Source organism: Nothoprocta perdicaria, unplaced genomic scaffold, assembly GCF_003342845.1.
Source record: "Nothoprocta perdicaria isolate Ctin4 unplaced genomic scaffold, notPer1 scaffold_259, whole genome shotgun sequence".
Taxonomy (NCBI): Eukaryota; Metazoa; Chordata; class Aves; order Tinamiformes; family Tinamidae; genus Nothoprocta; species Nothoprocta perdicaria.
This window is the reverse complement of record NW_020455487.1, coordinates 495026-517628: the sequence shown is the minus strand read 5'-3', so window position 1 is coordinate 517628 and position 22603 is coordinate 495026. Positions and strand designations below refer to the sequence as shown.

The window sequence follows — 22603 nt, the reverse complement described above, 5'->3', positions numbered from 1 at the left end:
TGGGAGGTCTTTGGTCCTGAACTTTGCTCTCCCTGCTGAGCCATGAAAGATGTCTTTGTTTGTCTGGCAAGACTTGCTGTGTATCTGGGGTGTTGGTTTTGTAAAGACAGTTACCTAGAGAGAGATAATCATGCCTGTATAAGAGATTGTTTTGTGATAACTGTTTCAGTTTACTTAGTAATATGACTTCTTCTGAACAGTTTTATATATACTGAGAATTTATGGAAGTTGATGGTTATTTTTTTCAAGTAAGAAAAATATGCATGTTACTTGAAAGAAAAATWCAATGAAACTTAACTATGCTTATATCAATGCAGTCACAGAAACCTGGTAAGTTCTTGGGTCTTATGTGTTTTTGCTTAGAACTCCACCATTCAGTTCAGAGGAAGACGTGGATGATGATGACATTAAGCAGGCWTACATATCACCAGAATTACTGCAGAAACAGTCAAAAACATCAAGCAATAATGTCAGTGCTTTTCGGGCTCCTGGCAAAAGTGATATGGATGGGACTGAAGAAAGCGAAATGGAGGAAGCTGAAACACCTGCCAAAACTTCAAAAGGTTTTTTTTTTTTTCACTGTTTTCATAGAAGAAAATAATGTCACTAGAGCTATGCATGATTTTGATACTAGGCTGATGCTATTTCCGTGTCGGAAGACCTATTTAAGCCAGACTGTCAGGTTTTGAGTGTGAGTGCCTTACACTCAAAAGTGTTCATGTAAAGTATGTGTGCACTTACTTTATTCTTTCACTAACATATTTTATAATCCTCAGAGAGGTCAGTTGTGGTTAGAGCAGTATCATGTTGTTTTATATAAATGCAGTAAAATACATGATCTCTGCTTCAGAGAGGCAGTTCAGCCTAGAACATTTTTGCTCAGTGTTTTAAATGTGTTTATTTTGTGAAAGACACTTTGAAGGTTTACAAAAAAGCCCCAAGTACGATTCCATCAGTGCAAGTGGGGGAGGGATAAGCCCTGCAGTGGAGGGGAAAGAGGGACAGAGAAGCTGCCTAAGCTGATTTGGCTGCTTTTAAAAATGCATCATCAGTTCCCATCTCAAGACATTTGTGTTTCAAGCTTACAGATTCAAAATGAATTTCAGAAGTGATGGGTAGGCACCTAAATATCTACTCTTGACTTGCAGAATCTATGTAATGAAAGAGTTTAGCTTTGTAAAGTTCAGTTCACCTGCTAAATTTGCAGGCTGATAGAAGAAAAATATATGTAAACTAATGAATTTGTATCCAAATGATTAAAAGAAATACACATAGAATTTAACATCATTTTAATTACAAATAGGAGTGAAATAAATGATTTTAAAGCATMTTATTTTAGTAGTATGGGGGAAGTCATAAATATAGTTTTTTAATTGTTTCTCTCAATGCAGGTGATTGCTGACACAGAAAGTTATGTTTTACCCTTATTTGTGAATGAAGATTGTCAATATATCTTTTTAATTGACTTTTAGGAACAGTTATTCAAAAAATTACTGAGCAAGTTGGAAAGAGTCTTTCTAACCATGGAAATAAGAATAAACCAGCTGGAGGAGTTAACGTTGCACAGGCATTTATTAAGAAAGAAGAGGTGCAAGAACTAAAGGTATCGCTTATACCAGTTATTATTAGTTCATTAAGTAGTAGAATAAGATCTATTTCTTTCACCTTTCATTTCATGCTGAGAGCCTTTGGAAGCAGTGGAGAACTGTCTTCTCAAAGCAGGTTTTGGAGTGTTTGAAGGTACATCTGCACTGCTTATAAAAAGGTGTTAGGAGTGAGCTGTGACATGGGGCCTCTTCATCCACACCAGCTGGGACCTTATAGCGTGGCTGGCCTGGACTGCTGCAGCTTATCAGAAGTTTGGGCACTATCCATGTGCTTTTACCTCCTAGTTTAGCAGCATGGATGCAGCCCTTCTGTACTTGCTTTTCCTAGAATATTATTCCTGATGGACAAAAAACTCACTCTGCTTACCTAGCTYACCTAGAATTTCAGAGTATTTTTCCTTCTAGACCTTTATCTGATATTGAGCTTTTACTGCCTTTTCAAAAGGGGACAAATTCCATTTCTGCGGCGTACRGCCTTTGTTTTGCTCCATCTATCTACAAATCACAGGCTATCCTCAAACTACAGCCAAACTAGCAGTGATGTTTGTGCATTGGGTACAGCACATGTAGTTCATTGACACTGAGAATGCCAACAGAGCGACTTCTCTACCTGTTTTCAGGCTTTCCTAAGGTCTGCACCATCCCCTTACTGTAGAGTTTCATAATTGGCGAGCCACTTTCATGGACATTGATCCTTACCCACAAAGTTTTTTGGACMAAAAGTTACTTCAGATCAGAAATCAACAGCAGATATTTTTCAGTGCTCATTTACTTCAGTTTTAGTGTTTGTTATGAAAGGGATAGCCAAGCAATAGTTCTGCAACCAGTGAAATTCTTTCTTTTTGACTAAACAATTAATAATTACTGAAAAACATGTTATCCATAATAAAACTGATTTCTTAGGATTTCCTGGCAATTGAATCTGAAAYTGAGATGATGAAAGTCTGATATTTTATCTGAAGAATTGCTCCTCACATAAATGGTGACACCTCTSTATCAGTTTCCAGAAAGAGGTGATAATCTTAATCAACTTGGAACTGTAATGGTCGGGTAATCATTCTTAGCCCTGTGCTTTTATTTGGCACCCACCTTGTCCATTGACTGTGTGGGAGCTGCAAATCACACCAGGGACCAAACCATCAAATCAGACCTGACCACAGGGTATATGTGTAATTTGGTGCCCACATGTTACTTTTAAACACTCTGCAAATTCAGATGATACAAATTAACAGGGTAATAARCATATATTTTTTTATGTTAAATGTAGGGGATGTGATATATTATACATTTGGCCACTGTATTAAGGGCTTTGGGCTTCAAGAGCAAAATACAATTAGTATTACAATTAGTAAATTAGTACAATTATTAGTATTACAATTAGTATTSTAAAGATGTGGAAAATATTTATCCTGTAATTAATTCAGAATATAGAGAATCCAAAATAGTGCATTGTGATGTGGACATACGGTTGARAAGAGCTTTGTGAGGGCACAGCAGGTGCTTCCTCTTTGCTTCTGAAGTCCTAGAAGAACAATACTCTATCTTGCATTTTTTTGCTAATTACATGCAAATGTGCATATTAATGCCTATATTTGTATGTTTAAATGTAGACATAAAATTTAATTATTTAAATTTTAGTGGCAATTTTTGAATATGTCCAAAGATAAAGGTACAAAATTCCAAATGGAGCGATGGTTTCTGTAAACACCCACATTTTTTATTAGCTTAACTGATGCTGGTTATTATCAAAACCCACAGTTGAGGTTCCCCAAAATCTTTCTAAGACCTCTTGTTGCCATCTGTTTTATAGAGGTCACATTTCACAGAAATCATTTTAGAAACACTGTAGGGAATGTGGTATTTCAGTGATATTGACTGTGGCCGTATTCCTAGAGTTCACACCTACCACATTCTGTATAGCTTAGGGTGTGGAAGACTTGGAATAAATCTTTGAGTTAATAAAAATGCATGGTAGTTTGGAGTAGTGTTGTGTATTTGCGTTGGGTCCAAACTGTATGAGGAGCTCTGTTCAAAGTGGACTTCCTTTGTTCTGTGTCTCGAACTTTAAGCAGCCTTTGGGACTTTTCCTGTTSGAAGAAACTCTCGCTGCAGCATTTCCGAGTATGTGGCTGTGCCTTTCTCATGACCACTCCCTCCAAATGTATACACTTTAAGGCAGTGAAATGTTGAATCCTGGTATGTTAATAACAYAGCACACGGGGCAGATCTGTCACTTTTTGAAACTCAGTCTGTAACAGTCGTGAATGTTAAAGAATGAATTATGCTGCCGCAGGCTCCCCACTTCTGTCGAGACCCGCTCCACGTTCACCCTTGCAGACTTTCCTCGGGTATTTACCTACCTGGCCTCGTTTTCCAGCAGTATGTGCCTCGTGGTGCAATATGGGGATGGTTTCTGGTACCGCTCAGCAGGTTCAGGGGGATGAGACGTTGGCTGTGCGAGGAGGCAGCGCTGCCTGGCAGCAGTCGGGCCCTGTGCTCGGGGCCCCGTTGAGCGGAGCAGAGCGACAGGGCAGCGCTGCAGCCCCCGTCCTCAGCGCCCCGCGAAGACGCCGGCGTGGGGAGTCTCACTGGAAAAATACTGGGATGGGCTCGCAGTGAGTCCTAGCAGGGGAGCATGCTGAGCTCTGAGCACCAGGGCTCTGTATTTTGGGTTTTAATGGGCCTTTTTAAATAAAGTAATTTGAAATTCCAAAGGCCCTTAACTGCAATGTTAAATGTATGCAGGGTAAACAAGGAAAGCTTATACGGCTAATCAAACTGCCACCTTGCAAGATAACACACAGTATCTTTAATAGAAGTAATATTTATAGTCTAAAGACTTTTTATCACATCAGATAAGCCAGTTTCCCAGAAAAGACAACCCCTGTTTAGTTAGACATGTTATACCATACACACAAAAAAGCGGCTGTTTAATTTTTGCAGTTCCTAACTTTTAAAAAAAATTGTAGCTTTGCAAGTATAGTAGTGAATTAACATAATTCACATATTTGAAATACGTAGAGGTTAGAACTATGGTGCTAGATCTCAGAAGGGCCAAGCTCCACTTCTCTGCACTTTTCTTCAGCAGTTTCACAATGTTGGGTTTCTGTTAGAACCTGGTCTTGAAGACACAAAGAGGAAGATGACTGTTTATTCTCGTAGTTCACAGAAGTTGATGAGGATGACTGGGATATATCATCTGTAGAGGATGACCTCTTGCTGATGAAACCAGACAGAGGCCAGAAGGCGCAGGCTGCTCAAAAGCCCGAGGCCAATGCTGCGTCAGTGGTGCAAGCCTGGGGTCTTCCAAAGAGCAGTGCACCGAAAGAGGAAGGTAAGGAATGTCACCAGGCTTTTAYAGTATAAATCTTGAGCATCATACACGAGTAGAGGAGAACTTGGGTAGTGTATTACACGTTGTAAAATACTGTACAGGAAAGTACAGGAAAARAGCAAAAAGAAAAGTTGCGTGTCTGTACTTTTTTTCTATATATATATATATGTGTGTATGTGTGGGCATAAAAAGTGTATTTACATACATACATATGCATCTTTGTGTGTGTATGTATATAAATATATAAAACCACATGTACTTATGCATGTAAATACACAATACACCAAACACTTAGATTTCATGTTTTGAAACATACACTACTATTAGGTTTCAACCCTCTTAAAAATTATCCAGCCAGGAAATTTTGTTTATGCTTTCCAAAATGAGTGTTAAGGGCAGTATAAAAACAACCTTGGCTTGAGAATAATACTCAGCTCTTAAATTTGTGGAAGATTCAGGTCTGGTGACCTGCAAGGCTGAGGTAGGTATCTGAATCACTGGTAAGSGAAGAACGTCGGTTGTGCACACTAAAGGACTTGGTATTACTAGTCGATATTATTTTCCACTCCTCACATTTCCAGATAATAAAGGTTAAAACTGGGTCTATTATATTTATAGAAAAGATGCTTCAGGTCATTTTTAAAAGGAAAGTAATGTAGACACTGAATGCTTGCATTGTGCATTATACTCTGCGACAGCAACTTCCTTCATACTCTCAGCATTTGTCACTTCCCCACCGGCTGAAGTTTGGGACTTCCTGAAGTCCACAGGTGTTTGCTCCCATAGCACATGAATTTATGGTGTAGATCAATATAAGATTAATTGTAATCAATATAATATAGCCCCAAAATACTACTAATTATTTTACATATTTTCTCTTGTTATTTTACCAGGCCTTCATGAAGCRGATAATACAAGCACACTAAAAAGCAGCTTGGTCACTGTAACAGATTGGAGTGATTCTTCAGATATCTGATTGTTGTATTCCTAACAGGAGGCACGGTTTGGGGGCTCTGAGGGGCTTGGCAACTTAGCTGAAAACACCAAAATTGCTTCATACCCATTTGTCATGTTGTTCATGTCATAAGCAGGAATACTGTGGTTTACAGAGCCCTTTGTCTTTCAGCCCTGGATTGGGAACAAAGAGTGTTGCAATGCACCTTGCCGGCCCTCGCTGCTTGGAAATTCAGAGTTAATTCTTAGGGCAGCTGAAGCTGATGGCAAAAATCTCTCTGATTTCCCTGGGCTGAAGGTTTTGCCTCTAATGTTTGCTTTCAAGACTGAAACTATAAGAAAGCCTGTTAATCAATGAACAGAACTTACTGCAGATGATTATTTTATAAGGGTTTTAAATGAATATTTTCTTGTATTTTATCATAAGCTTTATATCAAATTGTGAACATTTTAAATAAAGTATTTCCATGTATTAAAATGTTACATTTCTAACATAGTTTACAATAAACACTAAATGAAAAAAAAATGGCCTCAGTTATAAAATTCATTGTGTTTGAACATCTTCAATTTTGGAGACTTAATTTTTTTTCTTTCTTTTTTCTTTTCTTATTAGAATAGAGTCTTATGCAAGTTAACATAGGATTACAGAAACTGGAAAGAAATAAGAACATCAAGCTGAGGTAAGAGAAGTAGTGACCTGTCACCGAGCTAGTGCTTTCTTATTTTCATTTTGCCCGCGTGTTAAAAAAAGCACAGTGGTGTTTTAACTTAGATGAAATGCAAAACTAAAACAAAGAGCTTGAATGGATTTATATTTCTGATGTATTTTAGATGGTATCAGAAGYGAGACATTCATCTTCTGTCACACTGTGCCATAAATAAATAGGGCTAACCACTGTTCATATTTGCAGCTTTTTTCCCCAAAGTAGCCAATTTAATGCCACTCTGAGKGGTCATCTCTTCAGACATCAGGATAGAACCTGATTTTGTCCCTAACTATAGGGGCTCAGTCTGGAAAGTGTTTTGCAGTTATTTATAATCTCAGTATTTGGATTTGACTCACGCGAAAGCCTCCATGTTTCCATAGAGAGGCGAAGGAGAAGCACCCGCTGGATTTCTGCCCTGCYGTAACTCACTGAGGACTCCCTGGGGAAGGACTCCCTGCTGCTGGCGCTGCCTCCTTTGCCTGCTGAGCCCTGCGGGAATGTCGCTCGCTCTCAGAGCAGGATGGAGCAGGACAGAGCAGGACGGGTGCTGCTGCCCAGGGCTTTCCCCTCGCCTTGCCGAGCCCAGCCGCTCGCTCCAGGCTGCTTGGTGCTGCTCACACGCTTCCTCCTACTGCCCCAGCCTCTTCCTCCTGCCCTTCCCAGCGCTCCGAGTTGCCACACGGGACGCTCGCTCCCGCTCCTGGCTCCTCCTGCCCCGCGGTCATGGCGCGCTCTGAAAATCAGCCCCTGTGGCTGCATTTTCCCTGGGGCCCCGCGCAGAGCAGGGCAGCCTGGAGGCCGCTCTGCAGCAGCTGCCCGGACATCCCGCATCCGTAACTGCCTCACCTGCTTTATCTAGGAAGCAACGTAAGCATGTGGTGGGCAGGCATAAACTTTACAACACCAACATCCATCTTAAAATATTGTATTAAAAAATTTACATCAATATGTAAAAAGCTGCAAGTTAATATTTTAAAAATTCATCGTCTTAGTGGTAATTACATTGGGTTTGGGGGGGAAAAAAAAGAATCACTCTCTGGATGAAGCATACAAACTGATTTTTAGACCTGGCTTTGCATCCCGGGCCGGTACGATTAAACATAGGCGTTCTTGTCAAAGTGCTTTGGCGGGGACTTGTCTGGGACGGTGGTGTGGACCTTTGTGCGGGAAGACATCACGGACGCGGCTCCGTTATATGCGTACCCCATCCTGAGGAGAAGAGAGAACCGCCCGGTTACAGCCTTCCCAAAACACCGGCAGCAGCTCCGTAGCCGAGCATTGGAATAAGACAAACCCAGAGGAAACRCAGAGGGGTAAAGGCAGGAGCAGGGGGGCACCTTCCCATGTGCCACTCATCCGTTTTGGTGTCTCACCCCCAGCATCTCCCTTGGCACTTCCACGTGAGCGTGAGCCCCATGTGCAGGGCCCAGGAAGTGAGGGGCCCAAGCAGATGAATCATTTGGGCTCTGGTGGATCCCACATTCACAGCTCCTCACCCCAGCTGTGCCTCTGCTCATCACCCCTCTTCTTCCCGGCCCTCAGCCCTGTCCCCTCTCACCCCATGTTTTAAGGTCAAAGGAACCTGTCCCCACTGGTTCCACTTGCACTCCTAAGGTGACCTGACCACATTTCCTACATCACCAAGTTGATTTTTTTTCCAATTATAATTAATGTGTTAAATATATAAAATACATTTTTTATGGAATTAGTAGCTTTTCTTAATTACATTAATGATAGAGAATTATCTTTAAATCCCACTCTTTGCTTTCCTCCCTACCATCCTTTTCTCGGTACCGCAGGTACCGAGAAAAGGATGGTAGGGAGGAAARCAAAGAGCTTTGGAGCAAAGGGCTTTGGGAAAGGAACCCAGCTTGCACCCACGCAGCAGGCACAACGGTGCCGGTGATCCCGGAGTCCTGCAGGAATCGCGGCTCGCACGTTACCTTGGGGTGCTGCTGCTTTCTGCTATGGAGAAGCAGAATATGCTGCCGCCGATGATGCAGAGCGACGCTCCGGCCCAGCCTATGAACAAGGCTGCTCCTAGTTCATACCTATGAGTGAACAAACGCCTTTAGTGCAAGCAGAGGGAAGTTTCTTTTCAGAATGAAACAACTAAATTGCATTTTTCTTTTACTTGCATTTAAATTAAATTGCATTTAACTTACTTTTACTACGTGACATATTATTCACAGAAAAAAATCAAGATGAAACAACCTTCTATCTGTTCAAGGACTGGGCTTCACCTGATCAGGAACGGATGAGCACTGACCACCCAGGACACCACTGGACCTGCAGCTGCAGCTCCAACTACTTAACTGCCAGACCCTTTGCCAAGAGAAATGGTAGCACAAGCTCATGTTCACATTTCCACCTAACAGTGCTTAAAATATGCTTTGCTGGAGGCAGATGGGAGAGATAGGAGAGAACCAATTCCTGTCTCCTCCATGGAAACTCTTCCATTGCACAAAAATATAATTCAAGGCTAAACTGGGGTGGAAAGTTGCTGCCTGGCTCTTGCCTGCTATTTGGGAAGCAGAAGACATGAGGTCTGGTCGTTGTTCCTGGGGTGGTTTGTATGTTTTAACCAACTTTCAATAATATAACACACGTAAGCAAGTATGGAGCCTTTAAGATTACTGCCACCCTGCAGGATTAATGAGCTGCAGAGCCAAATTGGCCTTTCCTTGACATCTTTGCACAGATAAAGGCTCCTTTGGCTTACATCAATGCTTATCAGGAAATTTTCTATTTTTCAATTGTGTATAAGCCCCATGTATGGCTCCTTCAACTTCATCCAACTGGATTTTTCAGCATTCAAGACATGAAGGCTAAACTTCTGTCCAGAATCCACTGTGTACCATATCCAGGAACATTATATTCATTGGTCGCTCCTGAAACCAACACTGGAGACTAAACTTTTGCTTTAGAAGAAACGACAGGGAAATCCGCCTGAAGAAAAAGATCACTCAGAAACCGATGGCTGACCAGAGGAGAACAGGACACTGAGGAAGAGGCTGATGGTGGCGACCACGAAAGACTGCAATCAACGGTGGTGAACTCAAAGGCACCTTCAGCTCAACGAACAGGCTAACAGCAGATTATTTTACTCTAATCCAGGGAGGAGGAATTCAGTGAAATGAAGTCTAGTACCAATATAGAAGAAAAATAGCCTAGCTGTTACATACGTCAGGTCTGTGAAGCAAACTTTTGAGCAAAATACCTGAAAGTTAATTAGCCAGTTGGGTGAAATCCAGAACATATATAGAGAACATATCTTTTCCATGAATCAGAACATATCTTTTTGATGAATCAGTGCAACTATCCAACTAATTCTTACAGTTCTTAGAAAAAAAAATACATTTGAAGCTATGTGGCAGCGTGACAGTGCAAAAAAGTAGGCTAATAATTCTTTGCTTCTGCCCACTTAGGTCCCTCAGCCCCAAATGAAATCTGAGCACTGCCTTAGAGAAGCAAAATAAAGGCACAGAGAAGGGTGCAAGAAATGATAAAACAGCTGAAAAAAGAAGGCTATGTGAACTGTGCCTGGGCAGTTCACAGGAAAAAGGGTGAAGGGAAACAGCTCCCCATAAACTATGTGGATAGTTTATCCAAGTAGTTGGATAACTGCTCTCCATTCATCAGTAATAATAATCATGATTTTAGAGCTCTAACTTTAGCAAGAGTGAAAAAAAGGATAAAGATTAGAGAAGCTTTTATTAAAAGCAGTAAAGCAACAACTTACAGAAGTTTTGGGAACAGATTTAGCAAGACAGGAAAACAGAAGCAGAGATTTTCCTCCTATTAGAGATGTTTCCAGAAAAATGAAATTAATCTCAGCTACAAGTACCCAGGAGTCCAGGGCTGTTGCTACAGCTCTATGCATGTTAGCACACACAAGCATTTCAAGTTGATTTAAAATACTAATGCAAACTACTGCATTTGAATCTAAAACTCAGTCTAAGATTTCTTTTTAAGTAAGCCTTTTTTTGAGATGCCTGCCATTCCTCAAGCTGAASACATAAAATTGCATCAGAAGGCTCTTGGTCAACAGCTTTGGGCAGGTTTCGGATTCCTCCTGCCCATCCATGTTTATGTGCCTCTTCCAAATGCTGAAGAATGGAGTGAGACTGGATAGAGAAGAATRGAGTCAGAATGGACAGTGTTGCCAGCAGGTCAAGGGAATGGATCCTGCTCCTCTCCTCAGCTCTGGGGAGGCTGCACCTGGAGTATTGGGGGCAGTTCTGGGCTCCCCAGTATAAGAGGGATGTGGAGCTTCTAGAGAGGGTCCAGCAGAGAGTGACAAAGGTGATTAAGGGACTGCAGCATCTCTCGTATGAGGAGAGACTGAGTGAGCTGGGCCTGTTTTCTCAGGAGAAGAGAAGGCTGAGAGGGGATCTGATCGACATGTATAAGTTCATGAAGGGGGAATGTAGGGAGGAAGGSGCCAAGCTCTTCTCAGTGGTGGCCAGTGACAGGACAAGGGGCARTGGGTACAAGCTGCAACACAGGCAGTTCCATCTKCATGTGAGGAGGAACTTCTKTCCTGTGAGGGTGCCAGAGCCCTGGCMCAGGCTGCCCAGGGAGGCTGTGGAGTCTCCTTCKCTGGAGATCTTCCCAACCCACCTGGATGCCGCCCTGTGCCCCGTGCTCTGGGTGTCCCTGCTGGAGCAGGGGGGTTGGACTRGATGATCTCTAGAGGTCCCTTCCAACCTCAGCCATCCTGTGAGTCTGGGAGATTGGGTTGGCTGAAACAGTGCTTTACATTTGGTGCCGTTTGTTGTCAGCTAATGATGCTTTGGGCCTCCTCTCTGCCACCACCAGAAGAACTCAGGGTGAGCAGAGGKCAGCATGAGGGGAACGGCTGAATCCCACCGCAGCCCCCCTGCCAGTTAGGGGCCAGTGCCATATTGCCATCACACACCAGAAAAGCCCTATTTAAAGTTTCTGCACCACATATCACAGAATCACACCGAATCACAAAGTGCCTGAGGTAGAAAGGGACCTCTAGAGATCATCCAGTCCAACCCCCTGCTCCAGCAGGGACACCCAGAGCACAGGGCACAGGGCGGCATCCAGGCGGCTTGGGAAGATCTCCAGAGAAGGAGACTCCAGGTACTTATACATCAACATTTAGTTTGCAGAAAGCATGGAACAAATTYGCAGCATTTTCTACCCCGGTTCAGAAAGAAAGCAGCCAAACGTCGCCAGCACCGTGGTCACCAGACGCAAGCTCATTGCGTCGGCTGCATCATCCAAATGGCAACACCTGCTTTTCCCCTCTGCCTCTATTCTTTGCACTGTAGCAAGCTACTGTGGGTGCTCACAGTTGTGCTGCCCTCCTCACGTGGGAAACAGGCCACGTTTCCACAGGGAAACATGCAGAGGACGTTTCGCTGCCTTTATTTGAGTATTTTAAATAGGATTTCTCATTTGCTTCCCGGCAAACTGGGCCACAGATTCTGTCTGCTCTTTCGCAACAGAGCGGGACACAGTATGGAGCAAAGGGGATGCTGGCACCAATTCAGGCATTTCCCACGACTACCAGCGGGCCTGATGAATAATTAACTTCCATAATTAACTGCTGGCTGTAGAGACAGTCTTCATTTCTTCACAGTAGCACACAACCCCATTTCCTTCGGTGGCCTTTGGATCCTGTTTTCAGCATGTGAATCAAGCAGAAACCACAGCAGACTTACAAAGGAAACTAATATTGACTTGTTTTCAAGAAAAAAGAAGTTGTGTCATTTTTTTCTAAAGGGAATTTTACATTACAAAAGAAACCAGCACATGGCAATCTAAGATGCTATAACTTATGGCAAACATTTTCAAACTGGGTGGCTAAGATATGAATCAAAAATCCACACGCTGGGTKGTGAATTGCTGGTGTTTTGGACTTGCAGAGCCCAGTATTTTAAAAGGAGTCTGAAGGGATGCTTATTATCTCTGATATGGCTGCTGCAGATGTGTGTAAACACATATGCCCTAAAGTTTTATCACACCTATAGCCAGAGCAACCTAAATAATTATATTAGTGATGGCATGATTATGGGTTATGATAAAGTTTTCAATCCAGAATTTTAGGTATCTGGATTTAAAAATAATAAAAAAAATGCAGAACTTGTAAAAACCTCTTCTCCAGAGGGATCAAGACTTGTGCAAAGCTCAGCATCTTTATGAAAACCATCAYGGATCTACAAGGAAATTTTTTTTTCACTTCCTATTAAATTTCTTGTCAAATGAGTGTCTTTGGATATCCTTTTTCCTGCATCTCTGATATAAAGATAACTGAGATAACTAGAGTTGTTCTGTGGGAAGTGTTGCAGAATCCCATCACGTCATAACCTTGGGCACAAAGATTACAAACCAAGGACCGTGTGGAGATGCATCAGTTCATTCAACTTGAGCTCATGGTTGRATAATACGATTAAACAGAACTGCTAATCACTTGTTTCTGCCCAACAGTAGTGGCATCTGCCTTCCATGTAAATGACTTCTGGTGTGTGGTAGGGAATTCGAGCTCTATTTCTTTGAACGATTTGTGGGTAGCAGAAAAGTTACTTACTTCTGTGCAACAAAAGTGGGATCAAAGAACTCGGACGTAATCTTGTTCGCGTACAGGGAACAACTGGTCATTGAGCACAACCCTGGAAAAGGGGAGACAAACTCTTCAGCGGGACCGGCAGAAGGTGCTTTGGGCCTGACCCTACAGCTGCTGAAACCATGCGGTATCGTGCATGGATCTCTGAGGGAAAACAAAAAGCAGCTCTAATACAACTTCAAATATAGCAGCTTGAGAGAAAGAAAGTCATATTTACCGGAAAGTATGAAAATCAATCCAGCTAAACAAGCTATTTTAGCTTTAGTGTGATCGGAGCCTCCAACTTTGGTGCACTTCATCCCAACCAGTCCAAACACAGCACCAAAGAATCCGAGGCAGACGGCAGAGATCATCAGTCCTCTGCAGGCTTGGATGTAACCTGCAATCACAAGGTGGGACAGGGTGAGAGCAGGGACCGGGCTGGATTTCACCGCAGCTCCCTTCGCCCGCCCGGGGTTGGGCAGTAATTAGCACACGCGGAATGAGGCCTCTGACGGAGCAACGTGCGCTCAAATGTGGGGCMAGGCTGAGACCAAGCCACTGCCATGAGCAGCGAGTACCAGGGGCACGAGTAAAGGCTGCCTTCAACCGAGCACAGCTTTCCAGGATRCTCCAAACCCCTTGGGGTAAGGCCCCGGGATAACCGTTTGCTTGGTGCCTTCTGAGATCTCTCTGCAATAAAAACTCCCACCACACAAACCACACACCTCTGCTTTTGGAACTGTGCTGAATACACCCCAAAGCTCAATAATCACCCCTGAAAGTTTTTCTCCATGGAGAAAAACCGTTTCATCTCATGTCAAATAGAAACCTACTGCCATTACTGTTTCCATTCTTTGCTCCTTGATCTCCAGTGGGTGGAAGGGTTTGAGTGAGGTTTTCATCTTCCACATTCACAAAACAGACACCAAATAAACAAGCAAAATGTACGAAAGACCTTAATGAAGATGTTAATTATTATACTAAAACAAGAACAAGGGTACAGCAAAGGAAAGCGGAAGGCAGACAATCAAAAACAAAGAGGTGGCAGTTCATGTAGCCCACCGTTAAGCTGGGGAATTCCTTGCCCCGGGACACTGTGGGCGCTGCAGGCTTATGCAGGCTTCCTGAGTGAAAGATGCCAGATAAATTAATCAAAGAGAAATTCGCATCTGGCTGGGCAGTCCCTGAGCTGCACGGGAGCAGACCCTGGGAGAAGCCATCACAAAGTCTGGGCTCTTGTTAAGACTCCTCCTGTGCATCCACTTTGACTGCTGCTGGACACAGATGAGCTCTGGTCCAGCCCAGGATGACCACCCTTATGCTTGAACATGAACGAGCGGCTTAAAATATCATTGATTTCCAGCACACAAGCAGCAATTTGGAGCACATCACACCATGTTTTATTGGTCCTACAGAGTTCAGGTGCTACACTGTGTGTCTTTAAACACRACCTCCTGGTATTTGTCTATAATCCCTTTACATTCATGCAGAAATCTTTCTGGCACATCTACCTGTCTGCTAAAGAAAAATAATTTTCAATATAATCATTGTAACTGCCATAAGATTTTACTATCRGAATATAAGACAGAGTCACTTGCATCAGCTTAAGGTGTTTGGCATTGTAATTAGTTAAGTCTGAGCTAACAAGGCAGAAACCTGTGGTGGGTAGATGTGCTGCCCTCTGGAGGAACCTCTTTTTCTCCATTGATGATGAACGAAGTGCAGGCCAAGATCACACATTACACATCTAAATTTCAGATATCTAAAATCAGGTGTGATAGCTCTTCTTATTTATATGTAATAATATATCACCATTTTCAAATATGTATTTTGAARGAGGATAAAGAAAACATGTTCAGTTCTGACAGAAACCCACCTCAAATACGTTTTTCCTTGCTACAGTGTTGCTTCAACAYTATAACCATGTTTAAACATGGAGCTGGAAAACCACCTGCTATTTGTAYGCAAAACAACTTCTCCTTTTGGTTCCAGGACTTCTATTGTGCTAATGCACTAACTGTGCTATATGTACTAACACACCAACGCAGAATATTTAGACAAGCATGGCCTGTATGTTCTCTTAGCGGCTGTCAGGAAACCTAGGACGTGGTTGCTCCKAGGATAACAGACTTTTTGCCACGTTGCTGTTCCTTAAAAGCTTTTCAAAATATGTGAGGAACAACACATGCCAGCACTGGGGCCAGTGACCCAGTGCTGCACCCGATCAACCTCTCGCCCGCTGTCACTGCAGCACAGCTCAGTGAGGAAACTGTTGTTGATTCTGGTCTTCTCCTCCAGTCGCTGCTAAGGGGCATCAGTCCCACACCAGCAACCATGAGAAGTGTTCATCTGCCCAGGTTCCTCTCAAACCCCGACATGTGCAGTCAGGATCCCCTACGTAGTCCCCCAACATCGCAGCAGAGATGCCTTCACTCACCCCAGAGTGAGTGAAAGAAGAATTGTGAAGCTCCATCCTGAGCTCCAGCTCAAAGAGTTGTGAAGCACCATCGTGGCCTGTAGCATAGAGGCCACCTCTAAAAACATCAGAGGAACATCCAACAAAAGGACTGCGGAGCAAAGACTTACAGATCTCAGTCTATGATGGCCATCTGCCCAAGCTCTGCCTGGTACTGGTATCCCAATTTTCATTTGGGATCTCCAAGAACACAAAAAACTATGGATACACATAGAAGTATATCTGTTACTATTCTATATCACATATATTCTGTRTCTATATCATATACTATAAAAAGATTCTTCGTTTCTGGTATTCACCAGACCAAATGCTGCTTTATAATCACTTGAGAAAACCAAGCAGTTTTTCACCAAAAATAACCAAGGCATTAATTCACTCTATCCTAATATAGTTGCCTACAATAAAGCTGATGAATTGTGCTTCATTTTTCTCAAAGGATCACAACAAGAGCCTAGGGTGATTCACAGCAAACAACTACTGCAGTTATCTGAAATCAGGTGAGATGATAACTCCCCTTCCAGTCAACCTGCAAGGAGCAAATTCCCTTAATGGAAAGTGGAGTAAAACCAAGTCAGTGAGGGTCAAATTCTGATGATAGGTAAATTTCTACTTTTGAATCACATCCAAATCCAGGTGTGGCTCTTGGTTTATAAGATACACATTAGAAAAAGCAGTCTTAGGTAGTTAATTTTGCTATAGACAACATTCAAAATTCCACTTTTACTTCTTTGTCTGGTATGCAAATGTTTCTCTTGTAATATTATGCATACTTAGGTAAAGCGGGAGGTGAAAAGTGGCAAAGAAACTATTATTTTTGGCAGGTCCAATTTATGGACATTGTTAGTAGTTAAGCGACACATTAAGGTGCTGAACCATGAACACATTTACTCAAAGGTCCTCTAAATTTTTATTTATGCCTGAACCTCCGAGGAGAAACAGTCAATATTCACCCCAACCAAAAGGACTAGCACTTGCTCGAARCAACAGGGCTGAAATGCAGTTGTTACTGAAGGTCAATACATAGGTTTACAATAAGTGGAGGGAAGCGAGGCAACAAGAAATAATTAACCCACTCACCCACAGATCATTTTCAGTTTTAAATGGCATGACCTGGAGCACCACTCAGCTCTGCTGAATGAATAACCTCCCTCCCTGAATGTTTTACCAAATCCGATGGCCAAGCCAGGCTCTGACATGGTGCACTGCACTATGGTGATTATCCCACCAGCATCTATTTTTAAAGCAAGACTTACGAAAAGCTGACCACCTATAGCACTAATGTGGGAGAACGGATTGACTTTGTGAGATCTGTTAGGCTACTCAAATATTGACAAGTGTAAATGGGCGAAATCAGCGTTTTCACCAAACCTCAGCTCCATCTTCAGCCCCGACCCTGATTAAAAGTGACTGTTGGAGAGCATTTGGCTGTGCCAGTGATTAAATTTCTTCTTTGCTTCTTGGAAAATAAGAACATTGCACTCTAAGACCTATGATGGCATAAGGAGGAGTTGTCAATTTTTTCATGCTCTTCAACTGAAGTCCAAAGACTACCTCCTTTCCAAATATTTATTATATGCATTTGCAGCAGGGCCTGTCAAAAGCTGGTACCTAACCATGCACAGGTTGAGGAAAAGCTTCTTTACCGTGAGGGGGTTGGAGCACTGGAGCAGGTTGTGGAGGCTCCTTCCTTGGAGGCATTYGGTGGTCATCTGGAGAGGGTCTTGGGCAACGTGCTCTAGCAGCCCCTGCTTGAACAGGGGGGCTGGACTAGACCATCTCCAGAGGTGCCTTCCAACCTCAGCCCTTCTGTGACTCTGTGAGTCCCCAAATGAACAGCCAACGAAAGCCGTAGGCTTCAAGCAGACAAGCAGACAAGCCTGCATTACTCATAAAGTCATGTTTTGCAGCATTCCAAGAGAAAAGTATCTATCTCGTGTGTGTGTTTTTTCTTTTTTAAACAAATGTGTTTTGTCTTGCATTCAAATTAATCTTGTTGGGCTATCGTCTCTCTTGCCTCAGTGCTCCTGCGTGAGTCAAAGAGTCAGCAAGAATTCACATATGCACAGCACAGGAGACACGAGCAATGCTGCTGCCGTGGRGGTTGCCACTCTCACAACAAGCAGCCCTGGTGGCACCTCGGGGTCCACGTCACGTGCAGCACCAGCGGTTGCCTTATGAAGGGAGCACAGATTCTTTCCAGCAGAACACACCCAGAGCACTCACGCTTGTGTATGTTTTCCTAAGCTCTAATACCCTCTTTTATCACATGGTTTTGTTCGGCTGCGCTCTTTCAAAAGGTCACTTGTTCCCCTGTAGGAACCACTGTAACTGATAGCACCGGCTTTGGGCAGGTGGCTTCGTGGCTCGGTTTCCACCTAAGAGCACTAGTGTGCAGAAGTAAACCTGCAGTGAACTTCAGTGCCACGGGCAGCAAGGGGCGTTTTGGTCACAGAATCMCAGGATGGTTGAGGTTGGAAGGGACCTCTAGAGATCATCCAGTCCAACCCCCTGCTCCAGCAGGGACACCCAGAGCACGGGGCACAGGGCGGCATCCAGGCGAGTTGGGAAGATYTCCAGAGAAGGAGACTCCACAGCCTCCCTGGGCAGCCTGTGCCAGGGCTCTGGCACCCTCACAGGAAAGAAGTTCCTCCTCACATGCGGAGGAATATGCAGAGGAAAACATATTGATCAGATCCCCCCTCAACCTTCTCTTCTCCAGACTAAACTGCCCCAGCTTGCTTAGTCTTTCCTCATATGAAAGACGTTCCTGTCCCTTAATCATCTTGGTTGCCCTCCGCTAGACCCTCCCTAGAAGCTCCACGTCCCTCTTATACTGGGGAGTCCAGAGCTGCCCCCAGTACTCCAGGTGCGGCCTCCCCAGAGCTGGTCTATGCAAAATGTGACAATGACCCTCCTGTTAGGATGGCATCACGTGCAATTTTTCCTCTGACAGCCGCCAGGACAGCGCGAAGGCCCTAAAGCCCGTTAGTGCCCTGAGGACAACCCCTGGTCTATCTCAGAGCTTCTCATTGAGGCCAGTTTATCTTGGAGGAATCCAGCTGCATAGCCCAACACCCCTCCATGAGGCAATGACCTGGAGAGGGGCCTCGCTCTCCCGATTGCTTCTCACCCAAGTTCAAATGTGGACATCCCAAAACAGCAAGACTTCTCCTGGGGTACCAGGGCATGGTGATATGCTGGTTATATACACCCTGGTGATGCTGTCACATACCTGAGAAGCTGCTCCTGGTATGATTTCGAGCAAAGCTTGGAGATTTCCAATAGAGCAAAGGAGCAGCTCTGCTGGGAAAAGGCTCACCAGGCACACGAGGAAGGTGCGGAGCTACCCTTGAAGAACAAACCAAGCTGCGACTTATTTCCCYAGCCTTCCCTACCATCTTGAAGGCTGCAACTTGTTTTCCATGCGCTCATCTCCAAGGGGCTAACAGTTTCCGCTCACAAAAACAGCGGGGAAGACGGGAAGTCAGATCTGTCCTCGTTTGCTCCTTGCGAAGCCCCCTCCCGAGGACGCAGTGCTGATGTTCCCGCGTCCCCCGTGACCGAAGACAACACGCAGGTCAGCACGGCGCGTCCCGGGCGAGGAGGAGGAGGAGGGAGGAGAGAGGCTGCTGGCGGGCCAGCGGCAGGGCGGCTGCCTGCAGGTGCCCGRATTCTCCTGCGCTCGGCGAGACGCGCGGCAGCCCCCACGGGTGCTCCTGCTGTGGGGCGGGCCGGGGCACCGCGGGGCCTCGGGACGAGGCCGCAGCTCCGACAAACAATGACTTTGTTCTCTCCCCCGCCCGCCTTTTATTTGGATTGTGGCCGGGTACCGGGATCCGGCCCCGCGGCAGCTGGAGATCCTGGTGAGAAGCACGGATGCCAAACGTCAGGACGGGATGGATGGGGCGCCCCCGGGGTGCCGCTCGGAGGCATTTCTGTCCAAACGAGCTCCTGCCCTACAGGGACAGCCCAGGCTGTCAGAGCACAACCCTTACTGTGGGGACCTCATTTCTGGGAGAAGCACTGGGTAGCAAAGGTTTTGTGGGATAATCCCGGAGGAAGGGGACACAGCTGCTCTTCCTCCTCCTCCCTCGGGGACTGCAGACKTCCCTCCTCACACACGCGTGGCTTCCAGCAGCCGCTGGCGACCGCTCTGCCCCTGCCCGGGCAGCTCATCCCGGCCAAGAGCCGGCGTGCCGGGGCGGCTGCTGCGCGCCAGGGCTGCCGCTCCAGCCGGGTGCCTGACCGGAGGAACCGCGCCAGGACACCACTCTGGTACCACGGGATTGGGGCAGAAAAGCCTCGAGGAAAGGCTCGTCTCYGTCCGATGGAAACATCCTGTGATGTGCCAGGTCCCCTCGCTTTGGTGGCGTTAACCTCAGCCCCTGGCAGTGATCCCGCTGCCACAGTTTCCTCTCYCTGCACCCAAAGCCGCTCGCCGCAGGCCCCGGTTCCGAGGAGGCGCCGGGACGGAGCGCGCCTGGCCGAGGTGGCTCCTCCTGGAGCACCGAAGCCGCCAGGGAAGCGCCGAGGCTCCTCCGTCCTGCCCACACACACGCTGGCTCTGATCTGGTGCCACCGGCACTTTCACTGTCCCTACCAAAGCTCTAATTGGCACCGATTTATCAAGTGAGAGTTTAACGACGTCTTGCAGTGACTCAGTTTCCCACTAGGGTTTCCGGGAAGAGTGAAAAACACTTGCTCCGGGAYGAGGAAAGACACGCAGGGAAAGACACCTCCTCGGCCCGCGGGCGCCGTCACAGAGCCCCAAGCTGGGCTTTGAGACTGCGTCGTGGCGCATCCCTCGGGATGCATCCAGCCGCCCGTCGCCAGCCCTTAGCGCGGACATTTACCAGCGCGSCCGCCACCTCGCAGGGAATGCCCGTGCGGAGAGAAGGGCAGGAAAGGAGAAAGGGAGCGCTCAGCAGCAGGACGGCACCGCGGCTCGTCCCCCTCYGCCAGCCCTGTGCCTGCAGGGCCATCCCAAGGGAGACGGGGCGAYGAGCGGGGAAGGGAGAAGCAGCGCCAGCCCTTGGTGTCCAGCGGAGCCTCCCCACGGCCACCAGCGCCGCGGCAGAGCAGACGGCGGAGCCGGCGGGTCCCAGCGCGCCCACCGCAGTGCCGTCCGCTCTGGGGACACCCCCGCGCCGGGGGGCTGCCCCACGGCCCCCATCACCCCCATCGCGCCCCCCTGCTCCCCAGGCGCCACCTCCCCCGGYTCCGGACAGACCCACGGAGGGCGGGGGTGCGTGGGGGGCTGCTGACCGTCCAGCGCCAGCATGGAGGGGAAGTCCTTGCAGTTGGAGACGCCGGTGGAGTCGGTCACGCAGGTCTTCCAGAGGTTGGCCCAGAAGGTGGCCGTGGTGATGACGGTGCCGTCGATGGACGAGACCTTCCAGTAGTCGGTGGGCAGCGTGGAGGAGACCAGCACCCAGCCCGAGAGGCTCAGCACGAAGGCGATGATCTCCGCCGACGTGCTCGCCATGGGGCCGGCTCGAGCAGCCCCACGAGCGGCGCGTCCCGGCCCGGCCCGGCCCGACCCGACCCGCTCAGCCCCGGCCCGGCCCCGGCCCGGCCCGGCCGCCGCCCCGGCCCAATGAGCGCCCGCGGCTCCGGCCCGCCCGGCGGGGCGGGACCTCGGCCCGGCCCGCGGCCCGCGCGGGGGAAATCCCGGGATAAATCCCGGCACGGGGACAGGAGAAGCTCCGGGGGGAAAATGCAAAAGGAAGAGRCAATGAAAACAACAACGACAACAACAAGCCCTGGCACCAGCAYTGCCTGAGACGTGTATTCTCCTCCCCGACGGGGAGACAGGTGTTTTCACTGCATTTTCCCCCTGTCCTTACATCCCGACGTGGAGCTTTAACCCTCCCGCCAGGCCGCTCACCCGCCGGGAATGCTGCACACCCGCCAGGAACGCTGCACGCCCATTGGGAACGCTGCACGCCCGCCGGGAAGGCTGCACATCCGCCGGGAACGCTGCACGCCGGGCGCTTCGCCCACGTTAGCCCTGAAGTTGCCCGTTCCCCACGTGGCGGCCACGCTGGGCCCAGACGGCCCCGTCGGGCACCAGCCACGCTGGCTTCCAACAGCCCCTGCAAAGCAGGGCTCTGCGCAAAGCAGGGCTCTGTGCAAAGCAGGGCTCTGTGCAAAGCAGGGCTCTGTGCAAAGCAGGGCTCTGCAAAGCAGGGCTCTGTGCGCCGTGCTGGAGCACAGAACCACACAATCATGGAATCACGGAATGGTTGAGGTTGGAAGGGACCTCTAGAGATCATCCAGTCCAACTCCCTGCCCCAGCAGGGACACCCAGGGCACAGGGCACAGGTAGCTGGGTGCCCGCTGCTTGTGCAGAGATTTTGCACATGTGCTTTTTAATCCTCCCCGTTTCGACCGATGTGGTTATTAAGCGGCCCCGGACAGGACGGCTTTCAGCAGCCCTGCAGCTTTAGCGGGTGATGAACGTGGACTTTCCTGCCTCCCTGTATCCGTGTGGGACGCTGCCATTCGTGGGGCAGAGCCGCACGTTGTGGCTCCTCTTGTTAAGAGCTGTTTGCTTTCCACTTCAGTAGTGTATTTGGCACTGGTCTGGAAAGTACACTGCCTGTCTTTGCTTTCCTCCTATTTGTTTCAAAACTATTGTTACACTTTCTAACCTTATTCTTTTTGCCAGCCAGGCAATCACTGGAGGACGAGAAAGCCACATTTACATCATTCCTGTGTGATAAATGCTCTTTGGTGTTACCATGTGGAAACCAACCCGGATGCAATCACCTTATCGCTATGTGGCTGCTCAAAGGAAAAAGCACTTGGACAAGTGTCAGAGCTCGAGGGGAGCAAGCGGTCGGAGGGATAAAATGGGCTGCGATTACTGCTGTCCTTTCCCTCTCCTCTCCTCTCCTCTCCTCTCCTCTCCTCTCCTCTCCTCTCCTCTCCTCTCCTCTCCTC

General features: G+C 46.8%; 2 protein-coding genes across 4 annotated transcripts in view; one reads left to right on the top strand and one right to left on the bottom strand.

Moving 5' to 3' along the window:
• DZIP1 (DAZ interacting zinc finger protein 1) overlaps positions 1-6361 on the top strand; it is a 32174-nt gene extending 25813 nt beyond the window's left edge. Inside the window, exons 15-18 of the mRNA XM_026040466.1 lie at positions 364-563; positions 1473-1603; positions 4770-4941; positions 5835-6361. Of these exons, the coding sequence (XP_025896251.1) occupies positions 364-563; positions 1473-1603; positions 4770-4941; positions 5835-5917 (586 nt within the window). The 3' untranslated portion in view covers positions 5918-6361. The remainder of the gene's footprint in view (positions 1-363; positions 564-1472; positions 1604-4769; positions 4942-5834) is intronic.
• Positions 6362-7696: 1335 nt separating this feature from the next.
• Positions 7697-22603, bottom strand: part of CLDN10 (claudin 10) — a 57576-nt gene continuing 42669 nt past the window's right edge. The window contains exons 1-5 of one of the 3 annotated variants that reach the window (XM_026040469.1): positions 20924-21143; positions 13418-13579; positions 13165-13246; positions 8546-8653; positions 7697-7811 (exon numbers count right to left, since the gene is read on the bottom strand). In XM_026040469.1, the coding sequence (XP_025896254.1) occupies positions 7697-7811; positions 8546-8653; positions 13165-13246; positions 13418-13579; positions 20924-21143 (687 nt within the window). Of the gene's footprint in view, positions 7812-8545; positions 8654-13164; positions 13247-13417; positions 13580-20923; positions 21144-22603 lie in introns of those variants that run through there. The other 2 variants (XM_026040471.1, XM_026040470.1) reach the window with 2 other exon arrangements.